At 44.9% G+C, this 23,130-nt stretch overlaps 1 protein-coding gene across 1 annotated transcript in view; it reads right to left on the bottom strand.

Moving 5' to 3' along the window:
* Nucleotides 1–23,130, bottom strand: part of LOC119978169 (ankyrin repeat and SAM domain-containing protein 1A-like) — a 581,433-nt gene that overhangs the window by 75,267 nt on the left and 483,036 nt on the right. The window contains 1 exon segment of the mRNA XM_038819603.1: nt 1,188–1,340. Coding sequence (XP_038675531.1) covers nt 1,188–1,340 — 153 coding nt within the window.

Here is a 23,130-nt window from a genome sequence, read left to right as displayed (position 1 = left end):
AGGGAAAGAGAGGAGGGGCTGTAGCCACCTGGGGTGGCCACTGCCCAACACAAAATGGAAGATTGCAAGGAATGCAGGGAAAACGGACATGTTGTAAAGCAAGCAGCTTGCAAAGTGATTGTATATTGGGACGACTGCAGAAATCAGTTTTGACTGTTGCAGAAACCAGACAGCACTGTGAAAAGAAACCAGTTAGCATACTAATGAGGCGATACCGGGCGATCCCCAGATACAATGGAAACAAGTTAAACACAGATCGATACATTCTATGGAAGGCCAGACCCTTTGGCGCCAGAGGAGCCCAAAGCAATAAGTCCCAAGAACCGCCCCAGCGACCGAGGAACTGCCCCATGAATGGGGGGTTCAAACATATCGATTGGGAAGAGACCCAATTTGATTCCAAGCAGGTAAAAGAGCCCGCCCAAAGGGGCTCGGATCCCCTGGGACCTATAAAAGAAAGTCCCACACATGGTTCAGTCACCTGTCTCCTGCTCCAGCCTTCGGACAGCAGCCACCAACAAGTAAGTGCCTCCCAACGACCGCTACCAGAGATAGGCACTCCTGACCTGAAGTCTACAGACCAGAGCAGAGCAAGAGGCCTTGTTCCCTGACCCAGCAGTTTCTTCAAGATAAGTATCAGTTATTTAGCAGTAGGAATAAGTTTAATCCTTTTAGCGTGTGCATGGGTAGTTATTATAATGGTATTATAATAAACTCAGTTGTTTGGACTTACTAATTGGTGTACGGTTTTATTGCTTTGAACTTCACCTTGAAGCTTGTGGCGGTGTCTTAACGACACCTGGCGACTCCAGAGCTTAGAACAGAAACAGAGCCAAATTGAGTGTTCAGCACCCTCACACAGAAGTCACAACAGGGCGGAGGCAAGTGGGGAGGAGTAGAGAGACAGGGGTAGATAGAGACAGGGAGTGAGAGAGAGAAAGAGAGGGGAAGAGAGATTTATTAGATCTCTCCCATCTCTGAAGTCTGTCAGCAGCTGAGATGTATTTGAGCCACAGCTCAGAGCAGTGAAGAGAATCTGAGCATCCTACCTCCAAAATAATATCTAAAACTTACTTCATGGTGAAGTACAAAGACAGCATAATTATGCAGTACATGACTTTTTAGCAGGGATCAGGTCTGCATTTTTACTATCTCCTTACAAGTTGACAAAAATTTATTGAGCTTACATTTACAATTTCCAGTTCCCAGAGGTTTTTTACACAATCCACTGAATTGTACCCACTGGACAGAAAAGCCTGACTGTAATCCTGCAGTCCAAGTGATTCTAGCCATGCCACGATTGAAGTATTGCTGTTTCCATCAAAACCAAATGGCTTAACCTGCAACACAAAACCAATATTCAGATTATAATATATTGAATTGTTTCAGCTGATCAAACTATAATAATTGAGGAGCACATTGTTTTCATTGACAAGGATATAATTTTGGGGGAGGTTACCCTGAAATTTAATTAGCCAGTCCAAAGACCTGCAAACACAATGAATTTTACAACCAATGGGTGATCAGCCAGTGGTCGTGGTACAGGGAGCTGGGAAGGAAGTTAAGAAATCGGACCTTGAGGGTGGTGATCTCGGGATTATTACAGGTGCCGCGTGCTAGTCAGAGTAGAAATGACAGGATATATAGGATGAATGCGTGGCTGAGGGGATGGTGTCGGGGGGAGGGTTTCGGATTCCTGGGGCATTGGCATTCTGGGGGAGGTGGGACCTGGACAAACTGGACTAGTGTGGCAGGGGGGTGGGAAATGATGCAGGAAGTCCGAAGGTAGTAGAACAAGGGCAGAAACAAAAGGCAGTAAGGGAGAAAGTGTAAGGCAGAGAAGCCAGAGTCAAAATCAAAAAGGGCAACAGTACAAGGTACCGTGATTGAGGGGAGCTCAGTGAATTGGCCCAGTAATACTGAAAGGAATAAAACGGGAAGTAAAAACATAAATGGAAAGCGACGCGGCAGGTTGTTACATGAAGATATGGGTTCAACGACAAGGAAAATTAGGAGAAACGTTAAGAGGAAAAATAACTTGAGAGGTTACTGATCAAGGTGTTAAGATTCAAAACAGAGGTATAAAAGCCAACATAAGTGTACTTTACCTGAATGCTCGTAGTATTTGGAATAAGGTAAATGAGTTGATGGTGCAAATCATCACGAATGACTATGATTTAGTGGCCATTACTGAAACATGGTTAAAGGATGGTCACGACTGGGAGTTAAATATCCAAGTGCATCAAACTATTCAGAAGGACAGAGTGGATGGGAAAGGAGGTGGTGTAGCTCTGTTATTTAAGGATGACATCCGGGCAATAGTAAGGGATGATATCGGTGCTATGGAGGACAAGGTTGAATCCATTTGGGTGCAAATCAGGTAGAGTAAGGTGAAAAAGTCACTGATAGGAGTAGTCTATAGGCCACCAAATAGTAACATTATGGTGGGGCAGGCAATAAACAAAGAAATAACTGATGCATGTAGAAATAGTACAGCAGTTATCATGGGGGATTTTAATCTACATGTCGATTGGTTTAACCAGGTCGGTCAAGGCAGCCTTGAGGAGGAGTTTATAGTTTCCGTGATAGTTTCCAAGAACAGTATGTATGGAACCTACGAGGGAACAAGCGGTCCTAGACAGGAGACAGGATTGATTAATGATCTCATAGTTAGGGATCCTAATATGGTGGATTTTAAAATACAGATGGAGGGTGAGAAGGTAAAATCAAATACTAGTGTTTTGTGCTTAAACAAAGCAGATTACAATGGGATGAGTGAAGAGCTAGCTAAGGTAGACTGGGAGCAAAGACTTTATGGTGAAACAGTTGAGGAACAGTGGGGAACCTTTCAAGCGATTTTTCACAGTGCTCAGCAAAGGTTTATACCAACAAAAAGGAAGGACGGTAGAAAGAGGGATATCTCAGGAAAAAAAGGAGAGTATCAAATTGAAGGAAAAAGCAGACAAAATGGCAAAGATTAGTGGGAGACTAGAGGCCTGGGAAATCTTTAGGGGCCAACAGAAAGCTACTAAAAAACCTGTAAAGAAGAGTAAGATAGATTATGAGAGTAAACTTCCTCAGAATATAAAAACAGACAGTAAAAGTTTCTCCAAATATATAAAACAGAAAAGAGTGGCTTAGGTAAATGTTAGTCCTTTAGAGGAAGAGAAGGGAGATTTAATGATGGGAGATGAGGAAATGGCTGAGGAATTGAACAGGTTTTTTGGGTCGGTCTTCACAGTGGAAGACACAAATAACATGCCAGTGACTGATGGAAATGAGGCTGTGACAGGTGAGGACCTTGAGATGATTGTTTTCACTAAGGAAGTAGTGATGGGCAAACTAATGGGGCTAAAGGTAGACAAGTCTCCTGGCCCTGATGGAATGCATCCCAGAGTGCTAAAAGAGATGGCTAGGGAAATTGCAGATGCACAAATGATAATTTACCAAAATTCTCTAGATTCTGGGGTGGTCCCAGTGGATTGAAAATTAGCAAACGTGACACCACTGTTTAAAAAAGGAGGTAGGCAGAAAGCGGGTAATTATAGATCAGTGAGCTTAACTTCGGTAGTAGGGAAGATGCTGGAATCTAACATCAAGGAACAAATAGCGAGGCATCTGGATGGAAATTGTCCCATTGGGCAGACGCAGCATGGGTTCATAAAGGGCAGGTCGTGCCTAACTAATTTAGTGGAATTTTTTGAGGGCATTACCAGTGCGGTAGATAATGAGGAGCCAATGGATATGTTATATCTGGATTTCCAGAAAGCCTTTGACAAGGTTCCACACAAAAGGTTGCTGCATAAGATAAAGATGCATGGCATTAAGGGTAAAGTAGTAGCATGGACAGAGGATTGGTTAATTAATAGAAAGCAAAGAGTGGGGATTAATGGGTGTTTCTCTGGTTGGCAATCAGTAGCTAGTGGTGTCCCTCAGGGATCAGTGTTAGGCCCACAATTGTTCACAATTTACATAGATGATTTGCAGTTGGGGACCAAGTGCAATGTGTCCAGGTTTGCAGACGACACCAAGATGAGTGGTAAAGCAAAAGGTGCAGAGGATATCGGAAGTTTGCAGAGGGATTTGGATAGGCTAGGTGAATGGGCTAGGGTCTGGCAGATGTTGTCAAATGTGAGGTTATCCATTTTGGTAGGAATAACAGCAAAAGGGATTATTATTTAAATGATAAAATATTAAAACATGCCGCTGTGCAGAGAGACCTGGGTGTGCGAGTGCATGAGTCGCAAAAAGTTGGTTTACAGGTGCAACAGGTGATTAAGAAGGCAAATGGAGTTTTGTCCTTCATTGAGGGATGGAGTTTAAGACTAGGAAGGGTATGCTGCAATTGTATAAGGTGTTATTGAGGCCACACCTGGAGAATTGTGTTCAGTTTTGGTCTCCTTACCTGAGAATGGACGTACTGTCGCTGGAGAGTGTGCAGAGGAGATTCACTAGGTTAATCCCAGAGCTGAAGGGGTTGGATTACAAGGAGAGGTTGAGTAGACTGGGACTGTACTCGTTGGAATTTACAAGGATGCGGCAGGATCTTATAGAAACGTATAAAACTATGAAGGGAATAGATAGTATAGATGCGGGCAGGTTGTTTCCACTGGCAGGTGAAAGCAGAACTAGGGGGCATAGCCTCAAAATAAGGGGAAGAAGATTTAGGACTGAGTTTAGGAGGAACTTCTTCACCCAAAGGGTTGTGAATCTATGGAATTCCTTGCCCAGTGAAGCAGTTGAGGCTCCTTCGTTAAATTTTTTTAAGACAAAGATATTTAGAAGAATAAAGGGATTAAGGGTTATGGGTGTTCGGGCCGGAAAGTGTAGCTGAGTCCAAAAAAAGATCAGCCATGATCTCACTGAATGGCGGAGCAGGCTTGAGAGGCCAGATGGTCTATTCCTGCTCCTAGTTCTTATGTACTGGCACCAGTGAGGCAGTAGACCATCCTGGAGTCTCTTTCACGTCCACAGAAGCGTCTATCTGTGCCCCTTACTGTAGAGTCCCCTATAACTACCGCTTTCCTGCACTTTGCCCTCCCCTGCTGAGCAACAGAGCCACTGTTCTGGCTGCTGTTGTTTTCCCCTGATAGACTATCCACCCCCAACAGTATCCAAAACGGTATACTTGTTAGAGAGGGGAACAGCCACAGAGAATTCCTGCACTGACTGCCTGCCCTTGCTGGCAGTCACCTATCTGTCTTCCTGCACCTTGGGTGTGATGACGTCTCTCTAACTCCTATCTATGATGCTTTCTGCCACCTGCATGCTCCTAAGTGCATCCAACTGCTGCTCCAACTGAACAAGGCGGTCTGTGAGGAGCTGGCACTGGTTACACTTTCTGCAGACGTAGTCAACCGGAATGCTTAAAGCATCACGGATCTCCCACATCTCACACAGTTAGAGCACTGCACCCTGCGGAGTGGCATTTTAGCACTAGTTAATTAGTTTTAAATTATTACTGATTAAATTGTTCTTAGATTAAGTTGCGATTAACTCTCTGGTCTCTGGCGCTAGATTTCTACTGTAAAATTAAATGCTAAATGCTAATCTCCATCTTCGGTTTAATTACTCCCCTACCGAGTTAGTTAATTAGTTTTATTTAGTTTTTTTCAAAGTTTTTTATTTAAATTTTAAACAGATTCCCTACCAGCCAATCAGGTCACAGCTTTACTGTGATCTCACTACTCAGTTTTTTCCCCCCACAATTTAAAAACATAGAGACACAAATACCACTTCCCTTCCCAGACTGTACTCCGGATTTCTCCCACTCAGAGACACAAATACCACTTACCTTCCCAGACTGCACTCTGGATTTCTCCCACTCAGAGACACAAATACCACTTACCTTCCCAGACTGCAATCCGGATTTCTCCCACTCAGAGACACAAATACCACTTACCTTCCCAGAATGCACTCCGGATGTCTCCCACTCAGAGACACAAATACCACTTACCTTCCCAGACTGCACTCCGGACTTTTCCCACTCAGAGACACGGACACAAATACCACTTACCTCCCCAGACTGCACTCCAGATTTCTCCCACTCAGTGACACAGAGACTCAAATACCACTTACCTTCCCAGACTGCACTCCAGATTTCTCCCACTCAGTGACACAGATACAAATACCACTTACCTTCCCAGACTGCAATCCGGATTTCTCCCACTCAGAGACACGGACACAAATACCACTTACCTTCCCAGACTGCACTCCGGACTTCTCCCATTCAGTGACAAGAGACACAAATACCACTTACCTTCCCAGACTGCACTCTGGATTTCTCCCATTCAGTGACACAGAGACACAAATACCACTTACCTTCCCAGACTGCACTCTGGATTTGTCCCACTCAGAGACACAGAGAGAGACACATATTTGCTAATGCTCTTCGGGAGGGTTTAACTTAATCCGGCAGGGGGATGGAAACCTGAATTGTAGCTCCAGTATACAGGAGGTTGAAAGTAGTGAGGCCATGAGTAAGATTTCAAGGCCGGCAGGCAGGAAGGTGGTTTGAAGTGCGTCTACTTCAATGCCAGGGGCATCCGGAATAAGGTGGTGAACTTGCAGCATGGGTTGGTACCTGGAACTTCGATGTGGTGGCCATTTCGGTGACATGAATAGAGCAGGAACAGGAACGAAAGGGATTCCAGCATCCGCAGTAATTTGCTTTTATAGAGCAGGGACAGGAATGGTTGTTGCTGGTTCCGGGGTTTAGATGTTTCAGTAAGATCAGGGAAGGTGGAAATGAGGGGGAGGTGTGGCATTGTGAGTCAAGGACAGTATTACGGTGGCAGAAAGGATATTTGATGAGGACTTGTCCACTGAGGTAGTATGGGCTGAGGTTAGAAACAGGAAAGGAGAGGTCACCCTGTTGGGAGTTTTCTATAGGCCTCCGAAAAGAGATGTAGAGGAAGGGATTGCATAGGTGATTCTGAATAGGAGTGAAAGTAACAGGGAAGTTTTTATGGGGGACTTTAACTTTCCAAATATTGACTGGAAACGCGATAGTTCGAGTACTTTAGATGGGCCAGTTTTTGTCCAATGTGTGCAGAAGGGTATCCTGACACAGTAAGTGGAGAGGCCAAAAAGAGGCGAGGCCATATTGGATTTGGTACTGGGTAATGAACCAGGCCAGGTGTTAGATTTGGAGGTAGGTGAGCACTTTGGTGATAGTGACCACAATTCAGTTACGTTTACTTTAGCGATGGAAAGGGACAGGTATATACCGCAGGGCAAGAGGTATAGCTGGTGGAAAGGCAATTATGATGCGATTAGGCAAGACTTAGGATGCATAGGATGGGGAAGGAAACTGCAAAGGATGGGCACAATTGAAATGTGGAGCTTTTTCAAGGAACAGCTATTGCGTATCCTTGATAAGTATGTACCTATCAGGCAGGGCGGAAGTGGTCGAGCGAGGGAACCATGGTTTACTAAAGTAGTTGAATCACTTGTCAAGAGGAAGGAGGCGGCTTATGTAAAGATGAGACATGAAGGTTCAGTTAGGGCATTTGAGAGTTACAAGTTAGCGAGGAAGGATAAAAGAGAGAGCTAAGAGGAGCTAGGAGGGGACATGAGAAGTCCTTGGCAGGTAGGACCAAGGAAAACCCTAAAGCTTTCTATAGGTATGTCAGGAATAAAAGAATGACTAGAGTAAGAGTAGGGCCAGTCAAGGATAGTTGTGCGTCGAGTCCGAGGAGATACGCTAAATGAATATTTTTCATCAGTATTCACACAGGAAAAAGACAATATTGTCGAGGAGAATACTGAGATACAGGCAACTAGACTAGACGGGATTGAGGTTCATAAGGAGGAGGTGTTAGCAATTCTGGTAAGTGTGAAAATAGATAAGTCCCCTGGGCCGGATAGGATTTATCCTAGGATTTTATGGGAAGCTAGGGAGGAGATTGCAGCGCCTTTGGCTTTGATCTTTATGTCATCATTGTCTACAGGAATAGTGCCAGAAGATGGGAGGGTAGCAAATGTTGTCTCCTTGTTCAAGAAGGCGAGTCGAGACAACCCCGGTAACTATAGACCAGTGAGCCTTACTTCTGTTGTGGGCAAAGTCTTGGAAAGGACTATAAGTTAAAAGTTAGCGAGGAAGGATAAAAGAGAGAGCTAAGAAGAGCCAGGCGGGGACATGAGAAGTCCTTGGCAGGTAGGATCAAGGAAAACCCTAAAGCTTTCTATAGGTATGTCAGGAATAAAAGAAAGACTGGAGTAAGAGTAGGGCCATCATCATCACCATTTATAATCATCTAGAAAGGAATAATTTGATTAGGGATAGTCAACACGGTTTTGTGAAGGGTAGGCCATGCCTCACAAACCTTATTGAGTTCTTTGAGAAGATGACCAAACAGGTGGACGAGGGTAAAGCAGTTGATGTGGTGTAAATGGATTTCAGTAAAGCGTTTGATAAGGTTCCCCACGGTAGGCTATTGCATAAAATATGGAGGCATGGGATTGTGGGTGATTTAATGGTTTGGACCAGAAATTGGCTAGCTGTAAGAAGACAGACAGTGGTGGTTGATGGGAAATGTTCAGCCTGGAGTTCAGTTACTAGTGGTGTACCACAAGAATCTATTTTGAGGCCACTGCTGTTTATGACCTGGAGGATGGCGTAGAAGGACGGGTGAGTAAATTTGTGGATGACATTAAAGTCGGTGGAGCTGTGGACAGTGCGGAAGGATGTTGCAGGTTACAGAGGGACATAGATAAGCTGCAGAGCTGGGCTGAGAAGTGGCAAATGGAGTTTAATAAAGAAAAGTGTGAGGTGATTCATTTTGGAAGGAGTAACAGGAATACAGAGTGTGTGCTAACGCTAGTGTGGATGAGCAGAGAGATCTCGGTGTCCATGTACATAGATCCCTGAAAGTTGCCACCCAGGTTGATAGGGTTGTTAAGAAGGCGTATGGTGTGTTAGCTTTTATTGGTAGAGGGATTGAGTTTCGGAGCCGTGAGGTCATGTTGCAGCTGTACAAAACTCTGGTACTGCCGCATTTGGAGTATTGCATGCAGTTCTGGTCGCCGCATTATAGGAAGGATGTGGAAGCATTGGAAAGGGTGCAGAGAGATTTACCAGGATGTTGCCTGGAATGGAGGGAAGATCTTATGAGGAAAGGCTGAGGGACTTGATGCTGTTTTCGTTAGAGAGAAGGTTAAGAGGTGACTTAATAGAGGCATACAACATGATCAGAGGATTAGATAGGGTGGACAGTGAGAGCCTTTTTCCTCAGATGGTGATGGCTAGCACGAGGGGACATAGCTTTAAATTGAGGGGAGATAGATATAGGACAGATGTCAGAGGTAGGTTCTTTACTCAGGGAGTAGTAAGGGTGTGGAATGCCCTGCCTGCAACAGTAGTGGACTCGCCAACATTAGGGGCATTTAAATGGTCATTGGATAAACATATGCATGATAATGGAATAGTGTAGATGGGCTTTAGATTGGTTTCACAGGTTGGTGCAACATCAAGGGCCGAAGGGCCTGCACTGCGCTGTAATGTTCTATTGTACTGTTATGTATTTCTCAATGGTACAGTACCGAATCAGCTGTTCCTTGAACTGGGATTCTAGCTCATAGTGATAGCTCTCAATGTCCTCAGATTTTATCATGAGTTAGGTTGATTGATCCACTGGAACACAGATGACTTTATCCCAAGGTTGCATTGCCAGACATATCATCTTAGAACCTTAAATTCAGTGACCCTCTTCTTTCCTGAATAAGCCTGAGCCCTCAGTAGGTGGACAATAAGTACCAGGACCTCCACATCAGTAACATAGCAAGAACAAACAAATAGAATAGACTAACGGGTGAATTAAGTGAAATATGTTGAAATAAAAGACCCATTTCTACGTTAACTTTCTTTGATGTTGTGAAAGGTTGCAAGGTTATGGAGAGAAGGCAGGAGAATGGGGATGAGAAATATATCAGCCATAATTGAATGGCGGAGCAGACTCGATGGGCCGAAAGGCTTAATTCTGCTCCCATGTCTTATGGTCTTATGTAAGGATGTAAAATGGAAAGGGCTCGATACACATTAGAATCTTGGGTCTCGATACACATTAGAATCTTGGGTCCCAAAGTGGAAAAAAAACATTCTATTACTAGCACTCTCCCTGTTAAGCCATAAAAAATGAAATGCCTCAATTTAAAAAAAATACAAGAATTGCGCATGATGGAGCACTGAGATCCCAAGATCTCCACAGGTTTCTCTTTTCATGAATCTGGTAAGTACTTATCATCTACTTATTTCCCTATTAAATTATGGTCCTCCACAGAATTGTCACTAAAATTATGATCCATGGAAAGACCTAAAGTTAATTGCAGATATCAAACACCAGTTAAATTTAAAATATTCAGTGTAATTTACTTCATTGTACCTGAATTCAGGACCAATAATTTACATAGCATTAAGAATTACTTGCTGCAAATATGTGACATTTAATAATTAAATATATTATTCATTACCATTGTTCCGACACCTTGGGAAAGTGCGCGGTCAATTCCAGCCTCACTCGTCCCGGAGTCACAACACAAGTGAATTAACCAATAATTCTTCTAAAAATACTTAAAATCTTTAGCCCTTGGCTCTCCAATAATTAGTCACGAAGTTTGTAAATTTAAACAAAATTACTGTTTATTTATAACGAGAATAAATATGAAATATGCAGTGAATACAGTGGCTTAACGTCAAGCAAATACCTGACTCCCCTGTTAACTGCCCCACCCTCCACCCACGCACACAAGACAGACAAACACAGAAGGGTGGAAAGGGGTAAAAATAATAAGGCTCAAGGTCAAAAGATAAGAGTCCTTGCTTCAGATTATGTGTTCTTCAGTGCACGTTCTTTACAGTATTAGAGTGGCTTAAAGTCTCTGGTTTGCAGCCCGTATTGATCTTCCTTGCAGTTAGCAATATCTTACTTTACTCTCAGTTTTTCCAGGGGAGGCCCGCGGCTTCACATCAGCCTGCTCTGCAGAGAGAGTGTTGCCAGATTTTGGTCTCTGCTTGCATAAATTCTTTTCTACAGAGAGAAGTTGGGCCCCACAGTGAGCTTTGTTTGGCTGGTTATTTCTGGAGAAATCAGAGTGAGAAAAGAGAGCTTTTCTCCCTTAGCTGCCAAAAACAAAACTGAAACCTCTTTAGGTCTCTGAACCACTTCAGTGAGAACAGAACCAATTATCACCTGTTACCGGGCAGTGGGCCACCTTCTAGGCCCATCCTTGGCCACCAACAACACAATCAATCTGGGTCATCACTGATGTCAGTCTAAAACAGCACAGCTTTCTGGTTTGTCCTGTTTGAATTAAAGGTACAGGCTGCTTTGCCTTAAAGTTCACAGCTCCATTAAACATCCATGGATCAAAAATGTAACAGCAGAAATAAAGGAAAGGGAAAATAAGGGAGTAGGCAGGAAATAAACAGGAACAATTAGGAAGGAGCCTGACATCACCATCTTCCTTTTGCTTAGTCACCCAGGTGTCTTCACATCAGTGTTTTAAAATCAAACTTTTACATTATCTCAAGTGCAGGAATCAAATCTTCGGATTCATTTCATAATACTGTACACAAGAGCTGGGAAGAAATCGCCTTTTCCCTACTGCCCCCACCTACCTTCATACCAATCCCCTCTGCCCCCATAAAAAAGTATATTTGAGCTGGAGATGGAAATGCGTTAATGATATCTAAATTTCAATGGGGATCTTTTCAGCTTTCAATATTACCCGTTTATCAATGCTTTTCTCTCCTTTTAAGCTTCTTTTCTACCTGTGAACTTTGTAAACAATCTTACAGAATCATTAGGTCAATTTAAGAACCCAGAATTTAAGAATGAGCCTTTAAATCTAAGAAAACGGTACAATTATTTTGGAATTGAGCTTGAAAGTCCAAGTTCATGTCCATCCCTTAAACTTCATAACAAATATGAGTGCAATCCAATGTCGTCATCCATTCTACTGAGATCACAAATTTAAACTGAACGATTAGATCACTTCTCGATTTAAGGGAGACCTCTGATACAGAATCCTATGGAAGTGATTTCTCTCCATTAGAACCGCTCATGCAGGTCCCCGGGGGCTCACAAGGCGCAACAAAATATTAATCAATAACAAATGCAGAGATTTCTAATAATTAAGTTATTCTGGCCAGATGAATTGAAAGTACGATTGCTGATCATTCCCAAATACTGGCCGCGATTCTCTGAAATCGCTGCTAAGTGTTGACGCTGGCGTAAACACGGGAGTGTTTCACGCCGGCGTCAACGGGCCTCCTGGTCTAGCAATTCCATGGCCCACAGGGGGCCAGCACGGCGCCGGAGTATTGCACGCAGTGCCGGCGCCGATACGCGGTCCTGCACTACCAGCTGCTTCCACGCTGGGCCCGCGCAACATGGCGGAGCCACACGCTGGGCTGGCACGGAAGAAGGTAGGCCCCCCAATCGCGCCCGCCCGCTGATCGGTGGCCCCTGAACGCAGGCCTGGCTGTCGTTGAAGCTCCCCCCCCCCCCCCCGGAGACTGATCCCCTAGCCCCCCATCAGGACGGCCACCATGGCCGCGGGTCTGAGCTCCCGCTGGTGGAACCATGTTAGATCCACGCCGGCGGGAACTCGGCCGGTCGACCGCGGGGAATCGATGTGTGGGGCCTCTTTCAACGGCCCCTGACCTGCGCCGTGTCTATCGTGCGCGACTGGCAGTGATTCTCCGTTTGCCGACGTCCCGGCGTCAACTCTGATACCCCGAGCCGGCGCCGGCTCGGAGAAACCCGGCCACTATTTTTTTAAAGTATGTTTATTCGAATCTTTTTCATAATAATCAACACAAACTAGAACAGAATGAAAAAAAATCACAGGCCAATATAAAAGTTCAAAAAAACCACATAATATAATTAACTTAAATACTGAAACTAACCTAAACCCTGTAACAACTGCCAGTGACTAAATCCTTAGAAAAGGAAATAAACGGCTGCCACATTAGGTAGAACCTCTTCACCAAGCCCCAGACGGTGAATTTGATATTCTCCAAGTGTAGGATGACATTAAGCAGAGGCACCAGGTGAAGTGGGAACCTCTAGCCAAGCAATGTTCACCTCCGGGCTATCAGCGAGGTAAAGGCAACAAGATCTGCCTCTGCCCCAGACTGAATCACCGGCATATCCGACACCCAAAATATGACCACCAATGGACATGGGTCTAAATGCACATGGATAAGAGAACAGCGATCACACCTATCCTCAATATTTGGGAAAAACCCACTCATCCTTGCCCTAGCCAAGTGCGTCCTGTGCAACACCTTAAACTGAATGAGGCTCAACCGAGCGGATGAGGACGTGGAGATGACCCAAGGAAGAGCTCCACTCCAAACCCCATCAGGAAGAATAGGGCCCAATTCCCCACTTTACCATTTCGCCCTCACAGTGATTAATGGAGCAGAATTTAAGAATAATAACAATAATCTTTATTGTCACAAGTAGGCTTACATTAAAACTGCAATGAAGTTACTGCGAAAATCCCCTAGTCGCCACATTCCGGCACCTGTTTGGATACACAGGGAGAATTCAGAATGTCCAAATTACCTAATAGCACGCCTTTCAGGACTGAGAACTTAGAATATATAAAAATACAGCACAGAACATGCCCTTCGGCCGAACTTTTGTCCTAGATGAAGAACAAATTAATCTACACCCCATCATTCTACCGTAATCCATGTACCTATCCAACAGCCGCTTGAAGGTCCCTAATGTTTCCGACTCAACTACTTCCACAGGCAGTGCATACCATTAGTCTCTGGGTAAAGAACCTACATCTGACATCCCACCTATATCTTCCCCCATTCACCTTAAATTTATGTCCTCTTGTAATGGTTTGTTCCACCCGGGGAAAAAGTCTCTGACTGTCTACTCTATCTATTCCCCTGATCATCTTATAAACCTCCATCAAGTCGCCCCTCATCTTTCTCCGTTCTAATGAGAAAAGGTCGAGCACCCTCAACCTTTAATCGTGAGACCTACTCTCCATTCCAGGCAACATCCTGGTAAATCTCATTTGCACCTTTTCCAAAGCTTACACATCCTTCCTAAAATGAGGCGACTAGAACTGCACACAGTACTCCAAATGTGGCATTACCAAGGTTTTGTACAGCTGCATCATCACCTCTTAAATTTAACCCCTCTGCTAATGAACGCTAGCACGCCATAGGCCTTCTTCCCAGCTCTATCCACTTGAGTGGCAACTTTCAAAGATCTATGAACATAGACCCCAAGATCTCTCTTCTCCTCCACATTGCCAAGAATCCTACTGTTATCCCTGTATTCCCCATTCATATTTGTCCTTCCAAAATGGACAAACTCACTTTTCAGGGTTAAACTCCATCTGCCACTTCTGAGCCCAGCTCTGCATCCTATCTATGTCTCTTTGCAGCTGACAACAGCCCTCCTCACTATCCACAACTCCACCAATCTTCGTATCGTCTGCAAATTTACTGACCCACCCTTCAACTCCCTCATCCAAGTTATTAATGAAAATCACAAACAGCAGAGGACCCAGAACTGATCCCTGCGGTACGCCACTGGTAACTGGGCTCCAGGCTGAATATTTGCTTTCCACCACCACTCTCTGACTTCTATCGGTTAGCCAGTTCGTTATCCAACTGGCCAAATTTCCCACTATCCCATGCCTCCTTACTTTCTGCATAAGCCTACCATGGGGAACCTTATCAAATGCCTTACTAAAATCCATGTACACCACATCCACTGCTTTACCTTCATCCACGTGCTTGGTCACCTCCTCAAAGAATTCAATAAGACTTGTGAGGCAAGACCTACCCCTCACAAATCCGTGCTGACTATCCCTAATCAAGTAGTGTCTTTCCAGATGCTCAGAAATCCTATCCCTCAGTACCCTTTCCATGACTTTCCCTACCACCGAAGGAAGACTAACTGGCCTGTAATTCCCAATGTTATCCCTATTCCTTTTTTGAACAGGGACACGACATTCGCCACTCTCCAATCCCCTGGTATCACCCCTGTTGACAGCGAGGACGAAAAGATCATTGCCAACGGCTCTGCAATTTCATCTCTTGCTTCCCACAGAATCCTTGGATATATCCCGTCAGGCCCGGGAGACGTGTCTATCCTCAAGTTTTTCAAAATGCCTAACACATCCTCCTTCCTAACAAGTATCTCCTCGAGCTTACCAGTCTGTTTCACACTGTCCTCTCCAACAATATGGCCCCTCTCATTCAGACCTACCCTCGCTCTAGTCATTCTCATATTTCTCACATATGTGTAAAAGGCCTTGGGTTTTCCTTGATTCTACCCGCCAAAGATTGTTCATGCCCTCTCTTCGCTCTCCTAATCCCTTTCTCCCGTTCCCTCCTGGCTTTCTTGTATCCCTCAAGCGCCTTGTCTGAACCTTGTTTCCTCAGCCTTACATAAGTATCCTAACTTGTGGGAGGAAACCCACGCTGACACAAGGAGAACGTGCAGACTCCGCACAGATAGTGACCCAAGCTGGGAATCGAACCTGGGACCCTGGCACTGTGAAGCCATAGTGCGAACCACTATTGCTACCGTGCTGCCCAATTTGATGAGAGAATAGGGCCATACAGGTCTAAAATAGACCCCTCGCCAGGCACAGAATCATATTCATCAAGGAAGAAGGTGGTGCCATCAGAAAGGAAGGAAAGGCTTTCCATGAGAAGTCACAAACTTAAAAATACTGAAAAAGGAATTGGGCAGCTGCAATTTATTAGCGAACATCCAAAATTAGCAAACCTTCCCTCCACAAACAGATCCACAAAACACTCCAGACCCTTCCCAAGATTTAAATGTTCGGTCCAAACCGGTGATTGTTGCAAATAGGGGCAAATGAAGACGGGGTAAATAGCTCAAAATGCTGATTAAACGGTTTCCAAATTCTCAGGCAGGAGACCACCACAGGGTTTGGGGAAAAGCTAATGGGGGAAAAGGACAATGGTGCAGTGACTATGGCAAGAAGAGTAGACGTAGTACAGGAGCAAGCCTCCATTTGTCCCCCAATAGAATCGGGGTCACTGATCCACACCAATGTTTTTTGAATGTTAGCGGCCCAGTTACAAAACAATATATTGGCAGGGACCAAACCTCGGGAGCGCATTCATTTTAATAGTTTGAATCCTACCTGCCATGGATAGAAGAAAGTTGTTCCAACTCTTCAAATCTATTTTGACATTATTAATCAAGACTTGTCTAATTCAACTTTTGAAGTAAGGCTAAGTAGTGGGACTCCCAGATAGTGAAAGCTCGAATGAGAAAGGCGAAAAGATAAGATCTCCAATAGGGCACGCCTTCCAGGGGGGTTAATCGGGAAAACATTCACTCTAGCCTAAATTCAGTTTTTACCCAGAGAAGGAGCCAAAGGTGTTCAGCTACTTCATTATGCCATTGATGGAGGGGACAGGGTCTGTAATATAAGGTAGATGATTATCAGCACAGAGAGACACTCGGTGCTCCACACCATCTTGGCACATACCCCTCCATTGACTAGAGGCACCTCAACACCATAGAGAGCGGCTCTATTGCCAGGGCAAATTGGGGCTGGTTTAGCACATGGCTAAAGAGCTGGCTTTTAAAGCAGACCAAGGCAGGCCAGCAGCACTCTTCAATTCCTGTACCAGCCTCCCCGAACAGGCGCCGGAATGTGGCGACTAGGGGCTTTTCACAGTAACTTAATTTGAAGCCTACTTGTGACAATAAGCAATTTTCATTTTTCAACAGCCCTGGCTAGAACCTCTATTCAAAGCTTTCCTAAGAACACTGGCAGTTATATAACAGGTGAATCCAGGAAGCAAATTTCCGACCAAATCCAATCTCGCAAGAATTTCAAATAAATACTCCCACTACTCTGTCAAGTGCTGTTTCAGCATCAAGAGATACTATCACTTTAGATTCTGGCACTGGGGAGGGGGAAAGGATGACATTCAACAGATGATGCATATTGGCCGAAAATTGTCAGTCTTTCATGAAGTCCATTTGATCCTCCAAAATTATATTTGGGAGGCAAGACTCCAACCGGAGAGCCAACATCTTCACCACATTAAAAAGCGAGATAGTGAGGGCCGTAGGCAGCAACCACCAGAATAGGGAAGCATTGAACATGTGCAGTAACAACAAAGGTACAAGCTGCTCCGAGAATTCCTTGTAAAATTCAATTGGAAAGCCATCCAGACTAGGTGCTTGTCAGACTACATCAGCCCGATACATTTTAAAATCTCGTCTGAGCCTAACAGGGAATCCAACTCACTGATCTTATCCACCTTAAGTGCTGGAATGGGTACACTGTCCAAAAGATCAGACATGACTGATTTATCTGCAGGGGACTCTGATCTATAAAGATCGCGGTAAAAGGAGTTAAAAACCACATTGACCTCAGGAGGAAACGAGGTTGCCGCCCCAATGGAATATCTGAGTGATCTCATGGAAGGCCGCTTGACGCTGGAGATGGTGAGCCAGAAGACAACTGACCTTCTACCCGTACTCAGAAAAAGTGCCGCTGGAGCGCTGTAACTGACGAAAGGCACTACTAGTAGACAGTAACTCGACTGAGTCTGTAATTTTTTTCTACTTCCCAATAGCTTCGAAGTAGGATCGAGTGAATATTGGTGATCCACCTCTGGAATCGAATCTACCAGACTCTGCTGCTCCAACTTCATTGTCTAACATTTATACTCTGTAACAGATAACTCCCTGCACACAGCGTGGAAGGTGAGATTAAATCAGACCTATTAGATTTTGGTGGGGAAAAGAGGCCGACAAGGTGGCATTCGCTTCCCTGCTAGCCCGTAGGAGGATCTTGCTTAGTTATTAGGACTCGGAACAGCTAAGGGTTGGGACTTGGGTGCAGGACTTTGCTGAATTCCTCCACTTGGAAATGATTAAGTTCGACATTAGAGGGATGGACAAGGGATCTTCTGAGAGGTGGAAGATGTTCACCGACTTCTTCAAAATGTACTAAAACATCAGTGGAGGGAGGGGGGGGAAGGTTGTGTCCTTTTCTTTCTTTTCTTTGGGGGAAGGGGAGGGTTGAGGGATATATTGGTTAAAAAACTCTTTGGGTGGGGGGGGGGTAGAAGAGGTAGGTAGGACTGTATACACATTGGGTATACCATGTTATATTATTATAATGTTAGAAATGTTATTACATCACAGTTTATTTGTAATAGCTCTTTGATTGTTTTTGTAATGAACTCCAATTGGCTTTATTGGTTGGCCAATTGGAGTATGAGCTCCCTCAATGATAGCTCATTGAGGGGGCCCATATAATCACCTGTGTAGGCTTTGTGAGCAGTCTTAAGCTGACTGGACTGCTAGCAGCACTGTTTTGTAGCTGCTTCTGTAATATCGTTATTATAAATAAATTTGGTGTAGTGACGGAACTCCTGCCTCCCGTGGATTACTACAGTTTTTGTCTCTGTACATATTAGATATGCTTTCAATAAACTATCTTTAAAGAAGATGTCATATAGTTGTCTATGGAAGTAGACACCCGCTCACAATATTTTTTATCAGCTAAAATGTAGTATCTAATCTCCAGGGTCTGCATTGGGTGGGGTCAGACTCCAGCAACAAATCAATAAAGTGTGGGGTATGGTTTGATATAACAATTGCTGAGTACTCAGCCATACCACTGAAGGAAGGAGAACCCTATCCAAAAAAAAAATAATAATAATACGCGAATAAGCATGATGGACGTGCAAAAAATGAGAAGTCTTTATCATCCGGGTGCAAAAAGCCCCAACAATCCCCATCTGAGTCATAAAAGAAGACAAAGCCCTTGCCATCCCAGATGGAACCAGTGATTTAGGTTTGGAAAGCTCCAATTTAGGATCCAAAATACAGTTCAAGTTCCACCTAAAATATGCTGATGCGAGTCAAGGTTGGGGAGGGAGGCCAGCAGGGAGTTAATAAAATTCTTATCATCCGTGTTTATTCAACAGGAGTCACAAACATTAACATAGCGACTATTGAGGTCGGTTATAATCAGGAGGAAGAAAACTGAACTCTTTAATTAATTAGAATCGTCATACCCCCTAGCCCTGCCATTGAAACTTGAATGAAACATCTTCCCAATCCACCACCTTGCACAGCCTGCTTTGATCCCTGACACACAAGTCGATCTCATGCAGAAAAATAACATCACAGTTTATTGTGATGCCCATTCAAACCTTTAACGTTCCAGCTAACCAAATGGATTGGAGGCCTCCCACCACAACTTAATCCGGAATCAGCCATTCCCACCAAGAAAGATCAACCCAAGGATCCTGAAAAGGCAAAGCGAAAAGATCTACCCAAGGTGGCTACCAAGCCAAGTCAGAGGGCTGGACAAAGAAAAATCAACAGGTGCCGTCAGCAAACTACCCCCTCCCAAAACTGCCAACACATTGTACGTGACCACACCCAAAACAAATAAAAGTGAAACAAAGACTTACCCTAAAACTAAAACCTACATTTAACAAAACCAAACAAAAACCTCTAAGCTAATTTTCTAAAAAAAAAACAACTCTAACGAGTTGCAGCAACCCCTTCAAAACCACTCCTGTTAACTAACTCCTAGTTTACAGGGAAATTCCCAACTTGGAGAAGAAGAAAAACATCAAAAGGCCTCATTTAACTTGCATGTTCCACTAATGACTAACTGTTGCGCCAAACAATAATGTTGAAAAGAAAAGAAAGCAATATTAATGTAAAGAACAGGTAATAAGAACACAACCCTAACAGGAGGAAGGAAAGACAAGAAATACAAATAATACAACATGTCTGTCGATAGAGCGATAAACTAAATTATACAGCTTGTGCCTTTTAACAAGAGTCCGCATCTCCCGGCATGTTGAAAAAATTGTGTATTTCCTCAATTGTGTCTCTAAGACGAGCCGGATACGCCATCTTGTCTGTACAGGACTCCACACTTGTACAGGACGGCCTTCACTCCATTAAACGCAGCTCTTTTTTTCGTTAACTCCGTGCCCATGTCCTGGTACAGTTTGATTGAGTGGCCTTCCCACTTGAAATGGTGATGTTCCCTTTCCTATCCCAGAACCCTCTCTTTTTCCACAAAACTAGATTCTTACAAATGCCACACACGGTGGATCTGTCGGTGTTGCTCAAACTCTTCCGCCAAAATACTAGTGAGAACCTTGGCCATTGGTGGAATGGACGGACAGAAAGAATCCGACTCCACCATCTTACTTCCCATTGAGCCTTGGGAGGCTTCAGACGGTGTTGTTGAGTTTCTGCTCAAATCTTTCTTATCTCTGTTTTTTCTGGGCATCTCAGCACAGAGAGAACTCGACCCCAATAGCTATCACAGGTTTCCAAAGAATAAACAACCAGTGGCATCAAGAAAAAGGCAAAAAGGTCAGTCCACCAGCAGGAGCCATCTCATGCACGTCTTCCCCTTACACTGCGTCAAAGGAAGTCCCATTCCCAAATACGCTTTGACCACTATTATTGTTTCTACTTACATTATGTGTTGTTTATCCACATTAAGTACAGTTGGCCATATCTCAGGAAAAGTTTCATCAAAAACTTTCTTTCCATTATAGTCGTAACATGCAGAAAAGGCCCTTTGGCCCATCGAGTCTGCAATGACAAAACTACACAAAATCTACACTAATCCAACTTTCCAGCGTTTGGCCCATAGCCTTGAATGTTCTGGCATTTCAAGTGCTCGTTCACGTACTTGTTAAAGGCTGTGAGGTTCCTGCCTTTACTACCCTACCAGGCAGTGCATTCCAGGCTCCCACCACCCTCTGGGTGAAAAAGGGTTTTCTCAAATCTCCTCTAAACCTTCTGCCCCTCACCTTAAAATTATGCCCCCCTCTTATTGACCCTTCAACTAAAGGGAATAGTTACTTCCTATCCACCTTGTCCATACCCCTCATAGTCTTATACACCTCAATCAAATCCTCCACCCCTTCAGCCTTCTCTGCTCTAAGGAAAACAATCCAAGTCTATCCAGCCTCTCCAGAGCTCAATTACTCCATCCCAGGCAATATCCTGGTGAATCTCCTCTGCACCCTCCCCAGTGCAGTACTCCAGCTGTCCCTAGCCAAAGTTTTGTACAGCTCTAACATAACTTCCCTGATCTTATAATCTATGCCATTACTGATAAAAGCAAGTGTCCCGTATGCCATCTTGACCACCCTATTAACCTGTCCTGCCGCCTTCAGGGATCGCTGAACAAGCACCCAGCACCCAAAGATCCCTCTGTTTCTATGAGCTTCCTAGTGTCCCGCCATTTGTTTGTAATAACCTTCGTTAGCGTCACAAGTAAGCTTACATTAACACTGCAAATAAGTTACTGTGAAAATCCCACACACTCCGCCTGTACTCCCTTGTCTTGTTAAAACTTCCAAAGTGCATCACCTCACATTTTTCAATGTTAAATTCCATCTGTCACTGATCTGCCCATCTGACCAACCTGTATCTTCCTCTTCACTATTAACCATTCTGCCAATCTTCATGTCATCCGTAAACTTACTTATCATTTATTGGGGAGGACCAGACGGGGTTTAAGGGAAGGCAGTTGGTGGCCAATGTAAGAAGGTTGTTAAACGTGATCATGATGCCTCCGGAAGGTAGGGAGGTGGAGGTAGTGGTCGCAATGGACGCAGAGAAGGCTTTTGGTCGAGTAGAATGGGAATATCTGTGGGAGGTACTGGGATGGTTCAGATTTGGGAAGGGCTTTATTGACTGGGTCAGGTTGCTGTATCAGGCGAGTGTACAGTCAAAGAGGACAACATCAGACTACTTTAGGCTGCATCGGGGGACGAGACAGGGGTGCCCCCTCTCCTCGCTGTTGTTCGCGTTGGGGGGCGGGGGGGTGGAACACAGAGTCACGCTCTACGCAGACAACCTGCTTCTGTATGTATCGGATCCAGCACAGGGAATGAAAGAAATCATGAGGATTTCGGGGGAATTTGGCCGGTTTGCGGGGTATACACTAAATATGGGAAAAAAGTGAGATGTTTGCAGTCCAGACGAAGGGGACAGGAGAGGCAACTGGGGCAACTGCTGATTTGAGTAGTAGGGGGAAACTTTCGGTACCTAGGAATCCAAGTGGCGCGGGAATGGGAACGGCTGCACAAACTAAATCTGACCCGACTAGTAGACCAAATAAAGGACGATTTTCGGAGGTGGGACTCGCTCCCGTTGTCATTAGCTGGGAGGGTCCAGACGGTGAAGATGGCGGTCGTCCCCAGATTCCTGTTTGTGTTTCAGTGCCTCTCCATCTTTATTCCGCGGTCCTTTTTTGAACGGGTCAACAAAGTGATCACTAGCTTTATGGGCGAGCAAGACCCCGCAAGTAAAAAAGGGGATGCTTGGCGGGCTGGCACTGCCAAACTTCAGTAATTATTACTGGGCGGCGAATATAGCCATGATCAGGAAGTTTTGGGGGGGGGGAGGAGTGGTCCGGTATGGGAGCGGTAGCCCGCGGCTTCATGCAAGGGCACCAGCTCATAACGGCGCCTCTGCCATTCCCGCCGGCACGGTACTCCACCAGCCCCGTGGTGGTGGCGGCCCTGAGAGTCTGGGGGCAATGGAGGAGATATGTGGGAGCGGAGGGAGCATCGGTCTGGTCTCCAATCTGTAATAATCACTGGTTTGCCCCGGGGAGGCTGGATAGGGGCAGAGAACAGGGACTGAGAGGATGGGGATATGTTTATCGAGGGGAGTTTTTCTAGCTTGAGGGAGCTGGAGGAGAAATTTGGATTGGCGAGTGGAAACGAGTTTAGGTACCTGCAGGTGCAGGACTTCCTACGTAGGCAGGTTTCAGCCTTCCCGATCCAACCACTAAGGGGGACATAGGACAGGGTAGTTTCCAGAGTGTGGGTGGGAGAAGGGAAGGTCTCCGACATCTACTCGGAACTCATGGGGTCAGAGGGGACGCAGATGGAGGAGCTGAAGCACAAGAGGGAAGAGGAGTTGGGCGGAGAGATAGAGGATGGTCTCTGGGCGGACGCGCTGAGTAGAGTCAACGCATCCACACCATATGCCAGGCTCAGCCTGATACAGTTTAAGGTTGTTCACCGGGTTTACATAACAGTGGCCCGGATGAGCAGGTTCTTTGGTGCAGAAGATAGCTGTGCAAGAT

Source organism: Scyliorhinus canicula, chromosome 15 (assembly GCF_902713615.1).
Source record: "Scyliorhinus canicula chromosome 15, sScyCan1.1, whole genome shotgun sequence".
Taxonomy (NCBI): Eukaryota; Metazoa; Chordata; class Chondrichthyes; order Carcharhiniformes; family Scyliorhinidae; genus Scyliorhinus; species Scyliorhinus canicula.
This window is presented reverse-complemented; position numbering and strand designations above follow the sequence as displayed.